This window comes from Rutilus rutilus (assembly GCF_951802725.1).
Source record: "Rutilus rutilus genome assembly, chromosome: 13".
NCBI lineage: Eukaryota > Metazoa > Chordata > Actinopteri > Cypriniformes > Leuciscidae > Rutilus > Rutilus rutilus.
This window is the reverse complement of record NC_140218.1, coordinates 10,887,452-10,908,422: the sequence shown is the minus strand read 5'-3', so window position 1 is coordinate 10,908,422 and position 20,971 is coordinate 10,887,452. Positions and strand designations below refer to the sequence as shown.

General features: G+C 36.4%; 1 protein-coding gene across 3 annotated transcripts in view; it reads left to right on the top strand.

Annotated features, from left to right (window-relative positions):
• Nucleotides 1-20,971, top strand: part of reps2 (RALBP1 associated Eps domain containing 2) — a 50,117-nt gene that overhangs the window by 13,049 nt on the left and 16,097 nt on the right. For 2 of the 3 annotated variants that reach the window (XM_084427795.1, XM_084427794.1), the window contains exons 3-13: nt 2,605-2,780; nt 3,357-3,465; nt 8,710-8,813; nt 10,349-10,487; nt 10,575-10,638; nt 10,726-10,894; nt 11,073-11,129; nt 11,986-12,070; nt 13,762-13,830; nt 16,518-16,566; nt 18,286-18,422. In XM_084427795.1, coding sequence (XP_084283921.1) covers nt 2,605-2,780; nt 3,357-3,465; nt 8,710-8,813; nt 10,349-10,487; nt 10,575-10,638; nt 10,726-10,894; nt 11,073-11,129; nt 11,986-12,070; nt 13,762-13,830; nt 16,518-16,566; nt 18,286-18,422 — 1,158 coding nt within the window. The remainder of the gene's footprint in view (nt 1-2,604; nt 2,781-3,356; nt 3,466-8,709; nt 8,814-10,348; nt 10,488-10,574; nt 10,639-10,725; nt 10,895-11,072; nt 11,130-11,985; nt 12,071-13,761; nt 13,831-16,517; nt 16,567-18,285; nt 18,423-20,971) is intronic. The other variant, XM_084427796.1, reaches the window with a different exon arrangement.

Genomic DNA, 20,971 nt, shown 5'->3' with positions numbered 1-20,971 from the left:
TAACACACAGGATTTTGAGATTTTGAGAGGTTTTGAGGTTAATAGTAACCAAATTATTAGTTATTATTCTAAACGACATAATATGCATTATTTTATTATTTTTTATTTATAACATTTTTATTGTTTTTTTTTTTAATAAAATTGTTTGAATTTTTTTAATGGTTTATAATTTATATATTTTTTTTACTATTTTTATTTTTACTATTATTTTTTAAATGATTTGTTGCATATGCATAACGATAATTAATTATAAATCCTATAAAATACAAAATGATTATACATTATTATTATTATACATGTATTAATATTATTTATTTATATTATTTATTAAATTATTTTTATGGTTAATAATGTATAGTTAATAATAAACATAATTTTTTTTATTTGTAAAATTAATTATTAATTAAATGATTTATTGTTTTATGATCTACAGTTTTGCTTGGAAAAGCACCACAAGTTTCTAGTTTCAATAATATTATCCAAAATGTTGCTATGTAACTTTTGGGCTTGAGCTCATAAAGTAACTCAAATGGAAACACGGCACAGACAAAACAGTCATTTCCTAAATTTATTTGCTTAAAGTAATATTGAGCACTAGGCTGAATCCGAGCTCAGCACAGCTCCAGGCCGCCCTGCCGGGCTGAAGTGTGGCGAACGGGGCCTGGATTAGTGTTTAATCCTGGTACAGACTGTTCCTGAAGGACCCGAGGGCCTGCGAGACCCTCACAGCGGAGAGAGGAGCTCAGATGACCTCACACAGCAGGTTCAGCACCTCTGATCTGTGAAGATCACGTCTGTTTACTCCACAAATCACCTGGAAAGGGAATGATAAAAACCCAGTTTGTGGACAGGAAAGACAGATTTATCGAGATGACCTCGGAGGGACCTTTTGAGAGATGACTGGCTAGGTTATGTTTACTTTGTAAAGAAGATCATCTTAGATCAGAGGTTTTCAGTTCTAGCTCAAATTTAACATTTAACACAGCTGCATGATCAAGTTCTGGAGGTTCACGAAGGCCTTTTTGAAAAGGAACATAAGTCACATGGCCTCAACATGCTTCATGTTTCACTGAGCCAGTGTAATCCTGTTAGAAGTCAAAAATAAAGCTTGAAAGTAATTTTGCTGTTTTAATCCACTGTGCACAGAAAATAGTATGAGGAGCAGGGCACCAAAATGAACAGAAATGCCCCACAAATTCAAGATAAGAGGGCCAAAAAATGGCCCCGCACAATTAAACTAAATCTAATACAGGCACGCGATTAAAGTGAAATGTGAAAATGAATGAAAAGTTTCAATTTTGCGGCATTACATTTAGATCTGCTTATATCGCATCTGATTTCTTTTTACATGTTTTTTATTTTTACAGTGTTGAGCATTATACCCAATCAGAAATGTTTCTTTTGAGCTTATGAATGCAATGGCCAATCAGAGGCGTTTAGTCTCCGCTGAAAGAACCGGATTTTTGTCCGGTCACCGACTCACCGACTGAATTTTACACTCTTGCAAATTCCCTCATCATAAACAATAAAGTGCAGATACAATGTAAGTAGAGCTGCACGATTCAAAAAAAATAATTCAATGACTCACTCATACTCTAAATAATTCACTTGTTTTATTACTGAATGAATCATCGTTTTTGAACGAATCTCTTGAATGAATGATTTAATGAATCACTCATAAATACTTCACTTGTTGTTTCATTACTGGATGAATCAGCGTTTTTTAAACAAATCTCTTGAACGAATTATTCAGTAACTCGCATATAAATTCTTGTTTCACTTGTTTCATTACTAGAAGAATCAGCGTTTTTGAACAAATTTCTTGAATGAATGATTTAATGACTCGCTCATAAATATTTCACTTGTTTCATTACTGGATGAATCAACATTTTTTTAAACAAATCTCTTGAATAAATTATTCAATGACTCATTCATAAATAATTCACTCTTTTCATTACTGGATGAATCAACGTTTTTCAAAGAATCTCTTGAACGAATTATTCAATAACTCACATATAAAAACTTGTTTCACTTGTTTCATTACTAGAAGAATCAGCGTTTTTGAACAAATCTTTTGAATGAATGATCCAATGACTCACTCATAAATACTTCACTTGTTTCATTACTAGATGAATCAGCGTTTTTGAACAGATCTCCTGAATGAGTGATTCAGTGACAAATAAAACATTTTAACAGTCACTTGTCGCCACCTACAGGGTCTGTTCAATTTTCATCGCTACCGTAGACATCAGTGTTTATCCGAACTATAAACTTTTATCCCAGTATTTATGTGATAATTTGAATTATAGAAGTAATGATACTGTGTAGTTGTAAAAACTGATCTCTCTGGCTCAGCTGCAGCACGAACACAGATTTGAAAAAATTATGACTCTTATGTCATAATATTACAGCCTTAATAATGCTTTTTTTAATTGTATAATGTATATTTTTCATGTAGTAGGCCATTTACATTCTGCAATTGTTGTGTAAATGCATGTATGCCACCTCTGAGCAGCATTAAACAGCTGAATTTTATTTTAATCCTCTGTGAAAAGAGCATCAGAATGCTGTTCTGAACACAGTGTCATTTATCTTTCCCCACAGAACTTCCTCTTCCTGTGTTTGTTGGCATAACGAATGAGCTTGAGATGCGTTACGCCAATCACCCCTCAACCAATGAGAGCCAGCCGCACATCCTGGGCTCAGCTCCAGGCTCCGCCCCTCGTCCCCCTGCAGACAGACCTGTACTGAGACACCCTGACACCAGCATGGACAAACAGGTCAGACATCAGACATAGTTTAAAAGTACTTTTGAGCTTTAAAAGACACGTAATATTATTGATTTGACAGCACTGACACTATCATTTGAGAACAAAACTTGAACCTGAATTGATCTGGATGATGATGTGATTGTCTTCTGTAGAACTGATTGAAAGCTGAATCGAATTTGTTTCATAATTGATGAATTTTGAATCTTTGACACTGTTTTTGAACTGAATTGAATCAACATTAAACTGAATTATCAAACTCGTCTCGTAATTTAATGAACTTTACGTTGTTATTATTATTGAACTGAACTGAAATGAGCTGAATAATGACACTATTGTCTTCTGAAGAGCTGCTTTATAGTTTGATTTGAGTTCACTTCATAACTAATGAACTTTGCAACATTAAGCACTTTTACACGCACACACAAATGCACTGATAACTACCAAAAATGTGTCTGTTGAAATAACCTGATTTACTGGTTTACATGCAAATCAGTAACCTGGCAATGCAAGTAAATCAGGTTTACAAGACTGTATTAAAAAAGCTGATTATTCACCTCACCATTATTGTGTATTTGTATCTGACAGGAGGCGTGGTCTCCACCGCGGTCACCCGCCATCTCCCCGCCCCGCTCACCGTCAGCCTATCGCAGCTATCCATACGCTGCACAGAGAAACGGAACAGACACGCTATTGGGTGAGAGTCACTGTCAGTCATTCCGCATCCAGACCGGCCTATGAACCTAGACATGACAGGAAATTGATGCTTTTTATTTAAAAATGTTCACCGTTCAAGATTTTGGCGGCAGTATTTTTTAAAAGACATTAAACTTTTTTTTTTAGCAAGGATGCATTAAATTTATCAAAAGTAACAGTAATATATATATATATATATGAAGCTGCACAACTGTTTTCAACATTGATAATAATAATAATAAATGTTTTTTAAGCATCAAATCATCATATTAGAATGATTTCTGAAGGATCATGTGACACTGAAGACTGGAGTAATGATGCTGAAAATTCAGCTTTGATCACAGGAATACATTACATGAAAAAAAATATTCAAATAGAAAACTATTATTTTAAATTGTAATCATTTTTCACAATATTTCTGTTTTTATAAATATTTGATCAAATAAATGCAGCCTTGGTAAGCAGAAGAGACTTGCTGTATAGGTATTTATTAGGGGTGGTTAATCTGTCTGATTTCCCGATTCGATTACGATTATTGAAGTCCCGATTCGATTACAGTCGATTTTCGATTATTAACGATTCTCGATTAGCGATTATTGATTTTCCAGTTCACAACAGTAAACGAAAATACACTACAAAGTGATTGCAGTATTAAAAAAAGTCAGCTGCTGAATTACTTAACTCTTTTATTGAGTAACAACTCAAAGCACTTTCTGTGTCGTGTAGTTATAACTTCAGAATTATTTGTATGTAGCTTATGTTCTGTAGAACACAGAAATGAATACATCACATTGTGTTGTGACTCATCAAGTTGAACTAAACAATAACAAATAAATGAAAGGCTTATTTCCTTTAGGAAGTAGATCAGAACCAACATACTGTAGAAATTGGACAATTTTCTTCTAGAAAGACAAGGTGTTCAGCTAAAGATATTAAATAGAAGTCCCAAACTAGCTTTTGTTAATACAATGTTGGTATGAGCCACCACAGTATTTTACAAATATAAAAAATAACACAAAGTGAAAATAAAGTGGCATTTTGGCGTTAATATTGAAACGACAGTTACCATGGTGAATACACAATACTAAAAAGAACTGTTAATGAAACATGGAATCTGCTCCTGGTGAATAGAATGAAAATCATACCTGCATGCAAATCCTTCTCAGCTAACACACGACGTACCAGTAACGTGATTTATTGGTATTTTACTTTTATTTCATGACTTACTAATTTACAACGTTGCATGCTCGTAGTTTCCTTTGCACTTTGCACTATACAGTGGAGCGATACATGGCGCGCCCCGCCGCATTTGCGCGTGCAATTGAAGAGTGTGCGCTACGAGTACAGTATAACGGCTGACAGGACAGGAACGTCCGTTTTTCTGAGGTGAAATACTTTTTATTTCAGCGTACACATAGGTCACTGCCTGGTAGTTCTTATATTGTGCTGGGTTTTCTGAAGTAGTTGTGATTCGTCTCTCATAACATAACATGCTCTAAATGCACGCAGAGTGGATTTTTTTTTTTTTTTTTTTATCGCGGCTTTGAACGATTACGTAATCGTGGCATCCAAAAAATTTTTTTTATATATATATATATAAAAAATCGATTTTTGAAAATTTAATAATCGATTCATACTCGTCCATAACATACTCGCGATTAATCAATAATCGATTTTTTTCACCACCCCTAGTATTTATGTGCATATACATTTGCTCCTACATTTTAAAGCTATTTAACCAGAAAATGTAGCTTTTTTATCATCATCATTATTTTTTTATTTTTTATTTTTACCTGTAGAGAGTTTTTTTTTAAATTAATCATTATTATTTTGCTGAAAATGAGTTCTTATAGATGATCATTTTGCATCAGTAAATACTCAAATCATTAAAACAGGACGAATGCTCATCTTAAATGCTGTATCAAGGAAGTTTTTCAGCAAGATCCTGATAATGTTCTGTTCACAACAATCCCAGTGGAAAAGTGAGGAGCAGATATTTCCACGCTCACACACACCGTGATGCTGTTATTAGATAACACATCACACAGCCGGCGTGTTTCACACACTGTGACCAGAGTCGTGGTTGTCAGACAGCTGTGTGTGTTTGTGAGCGTTCAGCCTTGAGCCCTCAGAAAGCAGTTGTCTAATTGTTGCTCTCCTGTGGCGTATTGATATCTCACTCGTTTAATCACACACCTGTTGAGTCAGTCCTTCAGCCCGTCGACAGTCAGCACAACACACTCGCCAGTTCTGATGAAACAGACACACTCTCATGCTTTCCTGAGAAAATGCCTTGAGCCTGCATATATAACCACAGTGGTATGCTTAATTTAATAACATGCACTTAGTGTGCTTCGTTTAGTGATAGTTGTCCCTCTTGGGCAATTTTGATCTGTAACTTTCTTATCCATTTGTTAGAAAGCAGAAAAAAAAAACAGTTTTGCATGTTACCAAAAATAACGTGATGGTCTGTTATAATGGATTATAATTTAAGACAAAATTGCAAATTATGCAATAGATGCAAAATTAATAATTTATATACAAAATTAGGACAGATTGCCATAATCACATATACAATAGCGCCCCCACCAGCACAGTACAAGGCAGTGCATCTATCTATCCATCTATCTATCTATCTATCTATCTATCTATCTATCTATCTATCTATCTATCTATCTATCTATCTATCTATCTATCGTTCTATCTATCTATCTCTGTCTGTCTGTCTGTCTGTCTGTCTGTCTGTCTATCTTTCTATCTATCTGTTGTTCTCTGTCTGTCTATCTGTCTATCATTATATCTATCTATCTGTCTGTCTATCTGTCTATCATTATATCTATCTGTCTGTCTGTCTATCATTATATCTATCTGTCTATCATTATATCTATCTGTCTGTCTGTCATTATATCTATCTGTCTGTCTATCTATCATTATATCTATCTGTCTGTCTATCTGTCTATCATTATATCTATCTGTCTGTCTATCTGTCTATCATTATATCTATTTATCTGTCTGTCTGTCTATATCTATGTCTGTCTATCTGTCTGTCTATCATTCTATCTATCTATCTATCTGTCGTTCTGTCTGTCTGCTCTCGTTATAACATTCTATCTGTCTATCTTTCTATTATTATATCATTGTTTATCATCTGATTGTGTTTATTAAGCATGCAGTATTTTTGTGTTCAAATAAACAGATATTCAATAATCTCAACAAAAGCAAATAATAGTGAATATTAAGTGTAGATGCTCTCAGCGAGGGATAAACGCAGTGAATGGACACCGCTGCGATAGGAAAGTGTTTTCATCTCATTGTTAACTCCGGCCATGAACAGAGAAACGTCAGCGTTATTGAATGTGGATCAGCTTTCTTCATTATTCAGCAGAGGCCATTAATACTTTATTTAAAATCTACACATAAAAGACATGATGATCTGGAAGGGCTTCAGATGTAAAGAACATTCACCAGATCAAAGTGCAGTCAGGACTCTTTTATTCTTTCAGATTACAGTCATATCAAAGATCATGGCAATCAATGACCTCGTTCTGAATAATTCATGCTTGTTCAGTATTTAATCACTTTTTCTTTCATTTGTTCCCATTCATTATTCCATTAAGTCTTCTTTAAAGGTCCCATGGCATGGATTATTTTATTATTTTCTAATGTTTCCTGGGGTGCCCTTATAATGTTAGTATGCTTTTTAGATTAAAAATTGTCATAATTTAGAAATAAAAGGCATTTTTCCTAGCCTGATTTTAGCCTCTGATTTGAACGCTCTGTTTGAAGGGGCATGTCTGCTGTGATTGGCTGTGAGACTTCAGTGTAAACGCCCACTGCTGTGATTGGCTGTGAGACTTCAGTGTAAACGCCCACTGCTGTGATTGGCTGTGAGACTTCAGTTTTAACACCCACTGCTGTGATTGGCTGCTGTGAGACTTCAGTGTAAACGGCCACTGCTGTGATTGGCTGTGAGTCTTCAGTGTAAACGCCCACTGCTGTGATTGGCTGTGAGACTTCAGTGTAAACGCCCACTGCTGTGATTGGCTGCTGTGAGACTTCAGTGTAAACGCCCACTGCTGTGATTGGCTGCTGTGAGACTTCAGTGTAAACGCCCACTGCTGTGATTGGCTGTGAGACTTCAGAGTAAATGCCCACTGCTGTGATTTGCTGACATGCTGGCATATTAAATAGCTAGCATTACATGAGGAACTCTCTCGAAAACTTTTACTATTACAGCTATTATACGTTTTTACTATTACAGCTATCGAGATTAACGAATCGTGAGAAGTTTTTAGATCTATTCCCATCACATAAAAGTCTGTTGATCGCGTGAATAAAGATCTTATTGCAACGCAGTTTCTGTAGATAAACTCGCGCTGTGTGATTGACAGCTTGGGCGATTGGAAAGGGATTGTTCTTTGATCGCTATCTGTATATTAATCACAGTTTAAGTAAGATTATTTTCATCCTACTAAGAGAAACGACGTGAAGTTGATCGTTTAGTCACTGGCTTGAGTTACTGATGCATAAACAGTATTGAACAATTTTGAGAGAATTTTTATCTGTCTGAACCTGAATAATTACACATCAGAAATTCACATTAACCCACTGGTTCTTCAGAGGCTCGGATGAAGGAACTAAAAAAATACTTTTGTGTTCATTTGTACATCCAAACACTGAGCAACTGCCATGCTTCGCTCATTTGCAAGCCATGATGTCTCTCAAGGAAAAACCATTATCGCGCTCGTGCAGCTCATTTTCTCATGGGCGGCCAAATTCTTTTTGCGGTCAAAGAAGAGAAAGGGGAGGTAACCTTTCCCCGTATGACGACATATAGGGAAGATTCCAGATTCTCCCGTCTGAGGTTTCATTTTCTCAAAGGCGGAGCAGGAGACCCAAGGCTTGGTTTACACCTATCACAATTTCTAGCCACTGGGGGACCATAGGCAGGCTTGGGGAACTCATATTAATGTTAAAAAACCTCATAAAGTGAAATTTTCATGCCATGGGACCTTTAAAACTTTCACTCTTGTTCGGTGTCAGTCGAGTCTGAAACGTCTTTATCTCACTAGCATCTGCTGATAGTGTTTAATGCCATTTCTCTCTGTCATCTGCATCAGTGCATCATTTACAGTGCTGTCAAATGTTTAGATCACAGTAATGGAAAAGCTATCAGCTGTAAAGTCCTTTTGTCTGTATTGACCTTGAAACGTTCACTCTTTCATCTTTTGGTTTTCGTTCACAGCGTATGACGGGAAAGTGCCGTCTCGTCCCGGTGTTCCTCAGGAAAACTCCTCTCCCAGACATTATTCTCTCAAGCCTCAGCCGGAGCAGCCTGTCATTACACGCGTGAGCATTTCCGCACAACTCCTCATTCTCGCATCCGATTGGACAACCGTACAGAACTCCGGGTGTCAGTGTTATAGAAGCACAGACATCATGACACTTCTTTTTAAAATTGTATATTTTTTTTGCTTGAATATCAGTAATAGCACGCCAGAGCACATGCATTACCCAACTGGTCCCGTATTTGGATAGACATGCTTACAAACAATAGATATATAATCATCAATGAATGATTACATGCATAAGTGTAAGATGTCAAAAATATATACAGTAAAGGGGAAAATGGACAAAATCCCACACGCTACTGTCGCTTACAAAATCAATTAGTATTTATTGTAACATTTTGAGCATGTGATCTTTTTTAAGCATTTCATAATTCCATGATGCTTGATGAATATCAGTTGACTGACACATTAATATGTTAACACATAATGGTAATAAATGTTTTCAAGCTACAGTAGTGTGCAGTGGGCTTTTCTTCTTTTCTGTCATTAAACATGGATTTAAAAAGCATTTTTACTTTAAGTAACCAACTAATTTATCTAAATTTATCTATCTATCCATCCATCATTCTGTCTGTATGTATGTCTGTCTATCTATCTATCTATCTATCTATCTATCTATCTATCTATCTGTCTATCTATCTGTCTCTCTACCTATCTATCTATCTATCTATCTATCTATCTATCTATCTATCTATCTACCTATCTCTCTATCTATCTATCTGTCTATCTACCTATCTACCTATCTCTATCTATCTATCTGTCTATCTATCTATCTGTCTCTCTATCTATCTATCTATCTATCTATCTATCTATCTATCTATCTATCTATCTGTCTATCTATCTATCTACCTATCTCTCTATCTATCTGTCTATCTATCTGTCTATCTATCTATCTACCTATCTCTATCTATCTGTCTATCTATCTATCTACCTATCTCTATCTATCTATCTGTCTATCTATCTATCTGTCTCTCTATCTATCTATCTATCTGTCTATCTATCTCTCTATCTATCTGTCTATCTATCTGTCTATCTACCTATCTATCCATCCATCTACCTATCCATCTATCTATCTATCTATCTATCTATCCGTCTATCTATTTATCTATCTATCTATCTACCTATCCATCCATCTATCCATCTGTGTGTATGTCTGTCTATGACAAATATTAAGATTATAATTTTTTTAATTTATATTTATTTATTTCAAGGTGACATTAAACTATAAATATCTTATAGTTGTGCATTAAGTTAGTAATAGTAAGATATGCTAAAAAAAATTAAACACTTCATCTCTAAGAAATAATAGAAAGATATTATCATTAATATTAGTACCATTGATGGTGTGTTTCCTAGGTGATATTAAAAAACTGTTGAGCTTTTATTATAATTAATTACATTCTGCCATACAAGGATTGCAAATGACTTTTAAAAAGTAGTTACATTTTTATTCATATTTATATAAAATAAAAGATTCAGAAGTAATGAAAGGCATATGTAATTGTGAAATCTTGAGTTTTTTCTGTGGTTCAGGTTGGGTCTGTGGAGCGGCTGGTGGAGAGAGCAGAGGTGGATTACTCCGACGACCCCTGGAGGATCACAGAGGAGCAGCGGGAATATTACACCATCCAGTTCAGGAGTCTCCAGCCTGACCTCAGCGCTCTCATCGTGGGTAAGACAGCTCCACAAACACTTCTCATACTGGTGCATTCATGATCTTATCTGGACAGTTTGAACTTTGCATTGATTTTCCTTTCAGGAACTGTTGCAAAAAACTTCTTCACCAAGTCGAAGCTTCCGATTCCAGAGCTGTCGCATATATGGTGACGATAAACCCTCAGTTCTACTGAAACATGTATTGAACGGTCTCTTTACATATGTTGAAAAAACAATCGTTCAATGTCCTTCAGGGAGCTGAGCGATGTTGACAAGGACGGCGCTCTCACTTTCCCAGAGTTCTGCACTGCCTTCCATCTGATCGTGGCCCGGAAAAATGGTTTCCTCCTTCCTGAAACTCTCCCCGCCACGCTGAGACCGGGATTTGTGGAACCAGGTGTGGTTACAGCGCCACCATCTGAGGTACGCAATCTAAAACTCCCAGCATGCCTACTGTATTTGCACCTGAAGTGTTTGTTGATGTTTTGTTTAAACTGTTTAGGGTTTCTCATCCAGTATTATGTTTTATGATGCAACCATGAGATGCGAGCAAGTTCAGATTGACAAGTTTGAACTGAGCTCTAAATGTGTTCTTTTACAGGCGACTCAACCTCTCATTGTCTTTGATGACAATATGAGGCCTGGAGCCAATCAACCGGTAAGAAGAACTTCATTTAACATTTATGCCAAGATCACAATGTTCTGCACATTTTGTTCCGTCCTTTCTTTCTCTTTCTGTCTCAATTTTGTGTTATTTAGTATCAAAACTGGCATGATGATCGTCACACAATATCTCCAACGCATCAAAACAAATAACAAGAACAGTCACAAAAGAGATGCCATTGATGGTTGGATAGATAAATACGCTTTTTTTTTTTGCTAAAAAACATTTTATTATATGCTATGATAGTATTTATTCATATTTTTAATTAGCTATCTTTTTATTTTTAGCTTTTATTTTAATTTTTGCTTTTGTTTTTTTCTTCAAAATTTCTATGTAGTGTTCATTTATTTCTATTTTACTTTTAATAATTTTAGTACTTTAACTTCTAAATATTTTAAAACCGTTAGTTGCCACATTTGCATGACATTTCTTGTTTTTTTAAAATGTTTTTTTAAGTGTTTATATAATATTTCCATTTTATTTCTGCTGTATTTCAATAAATGAAAACAATGTTTATAGTTTAGCTAACAATATCATTGCTGGTTTATTGTGATGAGAATATTTAGTTGGTTAGTTGCATTTATAGCTTCCATATGGAACAATAATAGTATACAAGAATAATATTAAACAGCATGCATTTAAGAATAATAATAATAAAAGAAGATATAAGTAGTTAAATGACTCTCTCTCTCTAGGCATGTCTGTTTGGCTGAAGGCAGAGGGTGCTAATGAGTCTTATATGAGATCTCAAAAAGACAAAAATCCAACGGGTCCACCCCTTATAAATGAGTAAACCTCTACATGTGCTCATATTAGTCATTCTGTTCTGGCTTTTCATTCTCCCGAACAGGAAATGTGTTCTGCTGGCCTTCAGATGACCTCTAGACCAGGTGTGACCGCTAAACAGGACACGAGAGATGAAAGCAGGAAACCGGGTAATGACTTCAGACACAGACCTCAATAATCATGAACAGGATTAAAGGGGAAAAAAAGAAATGGGTTTTAAACAGTGGCCCAAAAAGTATTTGGACATTTAAGCCACTGCGTGACTGTGCGGATGAATATGTTTATCCTGCTGCTTATAAAACATTCACTACTAGACTTAAGAGATATGACCAGTTTAGATGGAAAGGATCTCAAGCTGACTAGCTGAAGACGTTTATACCCATTAATAGACACAAAATATATCCCAGCACAGCGCTACAACAGCCATAATGAAATCACCCTTCAAAATAGATAATGCTTTACAATTCACTTTAATTAGAGAGCCACATATGGCAATTTATCTGTTCAATAAAACACCTCACTCGCATGTTGAGTAATAAAAACACCATCATCTCCGCGTCGCTTTTACAACATTTCAAATCCCTCAGTTCTCGTCATCACCGAAAAGCCGAGCCGATGTTGATTCTTGTTTTATTACGAGGTCTTATCGCGCTCTCTTTCTGCCAGCAGACTCTCCTCTGTTCGGCGTTTGGTTGGAGATTTAGCGGCTTCATGGCAACCTTTCTCGCTCGTTGTGACAAATAACCCCTACCAAACACACGGCAAAGCAGCCTGAGCAACTTTTCTCTGTTTTTACGGATCTGACGAGACACACACGGGCGAGTGACGCATGTACACAATTTACAATCGAAAACCATCCCGACAGGACTAAAATCAACACTTAGAATACGTTTATCATAGTGAATCAGGGTAAGGCAAAAACACCATTTGGAAGAATGATTGATGATTTAGTGACTCATTTAAATGTTGTTAATTTTTTATAAAAAAGTTGCTTAGTGTACCTTTTAAGTGTCAAACTTAACTCTTTCCCCGCCAGTGTTTAAAAAAAAGTTGCCAGCCACCACCTGCGTTTTTGATAATTTTCCACAAAAACTTCATGGCCCCCTGAATATTTTGTTGTATTAATATCTGAACATGCAATACATCAAAAGAAGGAACAGAACCTCTGCTTTTATCAAAAAGAAAACTTGTTTTATTCTAGCTTCATGCATTCTTTTTTATAAACACTTGAATATGGGTAAGTTTCATAAAAAAAGCAACATTTTGAGCAAAAATCAAAAACTACTTGATCAGATTCAGAAAGATGATCTAAACACAGATGGAGTAGATCGAGTCCATCAACACCCCTAATGCTTGCACAGTCTTATAACTCATCCTGGGTCGACATTTCATTCAGTAGCATTAGGCAGTTTAGATTGATATGCTTTTTAATGTTGATGATCGCGTTATTTTATATATGCATATGATTACAGATGAGATCGCTTGTTTCTGCATCTTCTTCGTATGTGTTTTTATCAGGAGATTCAGTGCTCTTTCAGAAGATGTGTAATAGCGCCCCCTAGCGTATAACAGTAAAACACAGAAAATTCTATGTTTGGCGGGGAAAGAGTTAAATTAAGTGAAAGGTTGTTTTTTTTTTAAGTGTGTTTGTGCTTTAACGTTTAAAGATTTGATTATCTAATGCAATGCCATTTCTTCAGTTTCTTCAGTGTGCAAATATTTTTGGGACCACTCTTCCACACTTAAGAGGACAAATGCCATGTAAACTCATTAATATTCTCATGCAGATGTTCCTATTTCACTGCTCTTATTGTGCTTTTTTTTATTGCTGTGTCAGCAGACTTCAGCCCAAAGAGAATTCCAGACCTGCATGAAAAGCCAATAGAGCGTGTCAGCACTTTAAAACCAGGTGACTCACTGTCCTGAGGCGCAGCACACACCCCTGACCCACACCAGACCAACCAAAGCCTCTAATTTACCTGAGCTTTACTGTCTGTGTACATTAGAAGAAAAAGTTCAGGCAAAAGATTACAATTCTGTCATCATTTACTCATCCTCGTTTTGTTCAACCTGTATGACTTTTCATGTGTGACCCTGGATCACAAAACCAGTCACAAGTCGCATGGGTATATTTGTGGCAATAGCCAACAATGCATTGTATGGGTCAAAATGATCAATTTTTCTTTTCTGCCAAAAATCATTAGGATATTAAGTAAAGATCATGTTCCAAGAAGATATTTTGTAAATTTCCTACTGTAAATATATAAAATTTTGTGAGTTAATGCAGCACAATCGCCAACATAAATGGACAACTTTAAAGGCGATTTTTTCAGTGTTTCGATTTCGCTGCACCCTCAGATTCCAGATTTTCAATAGTTGTATCTCGGCCAAATATTGTCATATCCTAACAAACCATACATCAATGGAAAGCTTATTTATTCAACTTTCAGATGGAGTAGGATATTCACCCGTTGTAAAATGCAAAAGACTTCGGACTTCGGAGTGGCTACAGAAAAAAAAGAGACTGCAACCGGCCCGTGCGAAAACAAGGACAAATATCAGAAGGGCATTAAATGTCATGTCACGCAATGCTGATGTTGTTAACAATAACAATTTGAGAACAAAGTATAATTTGCAAGGTTTGACGTGATATGATAAGCGATCGTTAGATTTAATCTGCGCGATTTACTGCAATGGTTTTTTCCCCTTAGTTGGGCAGAACAAATGTGGATGTTACTCAGGCCTCTACGGAGTGGGTAATCGGGAGAATTCCCGGTGGGCCACTTCACTTTTGGGCCGGTCGAGGAATTTTTTTTTTCCACATTTGTCACGTTAGTTACATTAGGCTACACACGTTTCGCATTCTGACACCGCAGCGCGCAGCCTCTGCATGGGTTGTACCATGTGAGGGAGTTCTCCCCTCCCCTCCTATAGAGTTGGTTGGGTCCATAGCCCGTCTTTTCCAAAACGTTTTCTCAGGTAGGCTACCGCGGCACCGCCTACCGATAGCTGGGCCGGCCCAACTGTAACGGTACGCGTTCTCAGAATTGTGAGATATAAAGTCAGAATTGCGAGATATAAAGTCAGAATTGTGAGATATAAAGTCAGAATTGCGAGCTATAAAGTCAGAATTGTGAGATATAAAGTCAGAATTGCGTGAAATAAAGTCGCAATTGCGTGTTATACAGTCAGAATTGCAAGATGTAAAGTCAGAACTGCGTGAAATAAAGTCGCAATTGCTTCTTATAAAGTCTAAGTGAATTATTATTTAACATTTACATTATTTGTTGAACCCGTATTAATACAAACTACACAATAGTAAGAGCTGAACTGTTGCTTCATTTATCCGATTTGGAAAAAGTGGCCCCACTCCGGCCCTGATGTTACTTACTTGTTCAGACGACATTTTCCGGTGAAAATTCTTATGTTGGTCACACTTCCAAAAAGTACAATCTGTGATTCCGAATGACAGCATCCACACCGGCACGGCGACCGACAGCCACACATTCTCCTCAAAACATCGGATTCATCCGCGCTGGGCCGTGCCGAGGCACAACCCACGTAAAGTTGATAATTCCGCGAATAACTGCAATTGCAAATTTCGAACAGAGATGGCGACAGAGGAAAACCTACGGACTGCAGCTTTAAACAAACCCTAAACCTAAAAAGTATTTTTAGCTCAATAGTGTCCATTCATTTTCCTTGTATGGAAAAGAGCAGCATGAACATTCTGCAAAATATCTACTTTTTCGTTTTGTGTAATTTTGCAGCAACATGAGTAAATAATACTGACAGAATTTTCTTTTCTGGGTGAATTGTTCCTCATGATAAGCATGATGAGATTTAAACTGCTCTCTATTGGTAAATCAGCTCTTATTGTCTTCAGATGAAGCTGTATAGCGTTTGTTATTTTCTCTGCTGATGGGTGTGATGTTATGGAGTATAACCCCTCAGCGCCTCTGGGCGTGGACACAAATCCTGTTATATCCACAGTGCTGACCTTTTGTTCTGATATTTCATGCAGTCTGCTCTGATCCCATAACAGCTTATATTTATTGAAGTGCCCAGATCCCTGAGCGCTCACAAATAATCCCGCACTCTCCCTGCTTTATTACTTCAGTTTGAATGCGATGTTGACCTGCACTTTGCTTCCAAGATGATTTTTATGAAATGCTTTTTTTCCCCTACTGTTGGTAGAAAAGAGAATCAAAGTTAATATTGAGTCTTCGTCAATGCCGCAGTGCATGATGGGATAGGAGACAGGCCTGTTTGAGGTGTTAACCGCAGCTGTAGGTGTTGTTTGGATAGTATCGATGCTATCGAGTGTGTTTGATGTTTTATTGTTACGGTTCAGTGTTTCTGTTGAGATGTGAGAGAGCAGTTCAGCTCAGGAACGTCTTACAACTTCAGGTTTTCTTGTAGATGACAGGTAAATAAAATAATACTTTTCTTCAAGATTATGTTTCCGAACAGAATGAAGTCTGATGCTTTTGTTTGTTTTTTAAATGAAATAAATAGGCTTTTACTTTAGGGGTTTAATGCAGGAATAATACTTTTACTGTATCACTGTGTAATTAACATACAAATGTTTTACAGATTCTCCACAAGAGCTTGACGCAAATATGAAGTCAAGAACACGACCCAGGTAAAAACTCTCACTACCGTTACACTACTGTTTTTTTACACACATTTTTTTTAATAAACACTTTTATTTAGTAAGGACAGAGAATGTCTAATAAGGCGAGAAGTTTCACTCTCAGTTACTTCCGGCTTCTGAACTGGTTGCAGTTCCACTCTGATTCCATATGAGGGCGCTCACAGGACGAGTGCAGAATGAATGGAGGTCAATGGCGCTATACCCCTCAAAATCCACTTTTCTCAGGATATAATTTTTTGTCTAGTAATGTGAATGTTGTTTTCGAAAGGAGATGCAAAGAAATTACACATTGCTGGGTGTTAGATTTTTTAGAGTCACTTATTTGCTTTAAAAAGTCTTTTAAAGTGTCAATGACATCATACACATCGTACGACCAGAGATACTGCTTTACGGCAATCCTTCAGTCACTTTGGTGCGTTCGCGCTCTGCACTTTCTTTTCTCTGGAGGCATCGACAACACAGCTGACACAGGTAAACACACGTGCTAGAAGAGTTTTTGTTTTGTTTGTTTCTGGTCCCGCTTCGGATGCCACGATGCCATCAAGCGTTATCTCTGGTCGTAATCAGTCCTTCACTGACCAATCAGCGTTCATTAGCAGAATGCTAGCGTGTTATGGGCAACAACAACTCAACCTGTAAGAAATCGAAAGGACATAAGTACTCGTTCATTCAACTTTCGACCTATAACCCACGTTGAACTTGAAAAACCTACACTCAAATGTGAGATTTCTCAACGGCAATCGGGTGAAAGAGACACATTTAGCCGTCTAGCCCCATAGACTCCCATTCATTCTGCACTCATGGGCGATCGCCCCCAGTGGAACTCTGGTGGAACTACAACCAAAATTCGGTACAATAGGACTTAATAGGGAGTGGGCAGGCTCTCCGTAGACGGGCTCTGGTAAGGATGCATTAAATTGATCAAAATTGACTGCAGAGACATTTATAATGTTACAAAAGATTTCTATTTGAAATAACTGCTGTTCTTTGGACCTTTCTGTTCATCACAGAATCCTGAAAATAAATGTATCACGGTTTTCACAAAAATATGAAGCAGCACAACTGTTTTCAACATTGATAATAATCAGAAATGTTTCTTGAGCATCAAATCATCATATCAGAATGATTTCTGAAGGATCATGTGACACTGAAGACTGGAGTAATGATGCTGAAAATTCAGCTTTGATCACAGGAATAAATTACATTTTACAATATATTCACATAGAAAACTTATTTTAAATTGTAATAATATTTCACAATATTACTGAGTGTACTGTGCTTTTGATCAAATAAATACAGCCGCATTAGAGACTTATTTCAGAAAAAAAAGAAAGAAAACAAAAATCATACTGACCTCAAACATTTGTTTAATGAATTATTAATTAGACTATACATTTGATTCTGTATATATAAAAACACAGGCTTCAGGGTTTGTTTAAATTTATTAAGAAATTACTATTATTATTATTAATTATTCCATTTATTAATTATTCAATTTGAAGTGAGCTAAACATGACTAAATCTTCCAAAACCTCCTTTTTGGGACATTCTCATTTGTAAAAAATTACAAGTTTTTTTTATAAGGTTAGTGTGTGAGTTAGGTTATAACCATATAAGGTTATGATATTTATAACAAGCTCAAGCTGTGTGTGTGTGTGTGTGTGTTGTGTGTGTGTGTGTGTGTGTGTGTGTGTGTGTCACCCCCAGGTCATATTCCAGCACCTCTATAGACGATGCCATGAAGAAGGTCGAGGAGCCGCCCACTCCTCCTCCTCGACCCCAGAAGACTCACTCCCGCGCCTCCTCTCTCGACCTCAACAAGCTCTTTCAACAGAGCAGTCAAGGTTCACACCCATGCCAACATTCCTCATGCTTTTCAACTGTATACACACACAGACCTTCATATACTGAGAACATAAAGTACAGACGTTGAGATCAATTAAAATGAATGTAACAAAAGTAAATATTTGACTGTGTCGATGCGATATTGGCACGTTCTAGGGTTGTTTTGGCACATTAGACGTTGAAGCACCTTTAGTTTTGTGGATACTTTCACTGCTGTGTTTGCAGATGTAGTAACAGGATTGACTGAGAAAATATTGAAAGTTTATTCTTTAAATGTATGAAGCTGCAGGTTTGCACAGTGAGAATAATGCACTGCCAATGCTTGAGAAGAGCGTTGACAAGAAACGGATCTGCTTGAAAAACAAGTCTTTGTGCTTGTAGGTTTTAGATAAAGTTGTGGCCCCAGTTGTGAAGAACCCCAGAAGTTAAGAAAACTCGTAGCCAGTCTTCATCATTTTAAAGACAATGTTACTAAAAGTTCAGAGGTTTGTTACAAGCTCTGAATGACTCGTATGTGTTCACATGTGAACAGAGACACATGAACACACGTCCTGAATCCAGTGCGATTAAACCGCTGTCTGAACCAACTAAATGTTTCAAAGTATAAAATATTCATAAATCATTTTTGCACTAAATCTATAAACAGAGTCCAATGCTGAATTCTCATCATTCTTTAAATGCTCAGTGAGTTTTCATGGCATGCAAACAATTACAAAAATGACCTTGTCTTGATTTTTAGTGCATTGAACTCACTTTAGCTTGCAAAATGCTTACACACACACACACACACACACTTACACACACCCCCACACACACTTACACACACCCACACACATACTGTTCAAATGTTTGGGGTCAGTAAGATTAAGTAAAGACTTTTACACTCTTCAAGGCTGCATTTATTTGCTTGAAAATACAGTAAAAACAGAAATATTGTGAAACATTATTACAATTTAAAATAACTGTTTTCATTTTGAATATACTGTAAAATGTAATTTATTCCTGTGATCAAGTCACATGATCCTTCAGAAATCATTCTAATGTGATGATTTGCTGCTCAAGAAACATTTCTGATTATCAAGGTTGAAAACCGTAATGCATTTTCTTCAGGATTCTTTGATGGATTGAAATAATTTCAAAAGAACTGCATTTATTTGAGATATAAATCTTTTAAAAACATTATAAATGTCTTTACTGTCAGTTTTGATTAATTGAATGCATACTTGCACAATAAATCTTTTTAATTTCTTTAAAAAAAAAAAATTCTTACTGACACCAAAATGTTTTCTACAGCAGTGTGTGCGATTACTATAGTGATATTTTAGTGCGAAAATTGTTGCGCAAGCAATAGATCATTGCAGTACTGGGTGTGAAGTCATTTATAGTGTTGAATTGTTAGGGGTTCAAGCATGAAATGCTGAAACCCTATTGTAATTGTAAGGATTCGTAAAACGCATCGTGCGGGCCAAACCGTAAGGCCTAGAGACTTGAAACCTGGCCAGATGGTAGGCCTCAATTTGGGGACAACCTATCAGAGTATGACCCCGATTGGCCCATAGGTGGCGCTACAGCGACCGAAAGCACAAAATCGCCCATAACTCTTAGACCGTTTGACCTAGACTCAAGTGTCTTACACCACTGTGATCCCTGGCTCAAGGCTATCTCCAAATTCGATTTAGGCAGGATTTTAGTGCAGGTTTGCTTTAGTGCAGAAAACTGGTAAAAAATCGTGAGGTTTAAAGTGAAAGTGAGCCAATAAGTGGTCTTCTACTGCCCTCTGCTGGCCATTCTACTTATTAATGAAGTCTTTTCACATGTGCTTTTCACATGTGCTCACATTCATATTTAGACACTAAAAATCACTTATATAACAATAACTATTATAACACAATCATATTTTGTGTGTTTATCACTTCATTTGACACTTCACATAATTGCTAGTAATGTGGTAAATCGTGGTAAATCACGCTAGAAACATGATAAATCATAGTAAATAATACTTGAATGTGGTGTATCAAGGTAAATCATGCTAGAATCCTGGTAAATCATTCTAGAACGTGGTATATCATGATAAATCATGCTAGAACATGGTAAATGAAGGTAAACTAAGATAAAATCATGGTAAACTATGCTAGAACAGGGTAAATCATGGTAAACCATGATAAATCATGATAAAACATGGTCTTTTCCATCTATGTCAGTGGTTAAATGCTTTCTAAATAAAACTTGATGTCTTTTGATGCTTTTGTGCTTAAAGGCCTTAACTGCTTGAACCCCGATAAATGCTGCTTGCAGCTTTAATTTTATTTAAATCTTGTTGTGCAGAATATTTGTGAACAGTCTTGAAAAAGAACATCAGTATAGTAGCAGTCGTTTGAGCTTGGCCCTGAAGTTTTTCTGAATATGTTTTTCCTCTTAAGAGGCAGTGTAGAGAAAAAAAAATCTCTGATAGCCGAGGCACTCCTTAATTAAAATGTCTTTATTGCAAAAATGACATGTCCTAAATGGACAACTATCGGCTATCAGAGATTTTTTTTTCTCTACACTG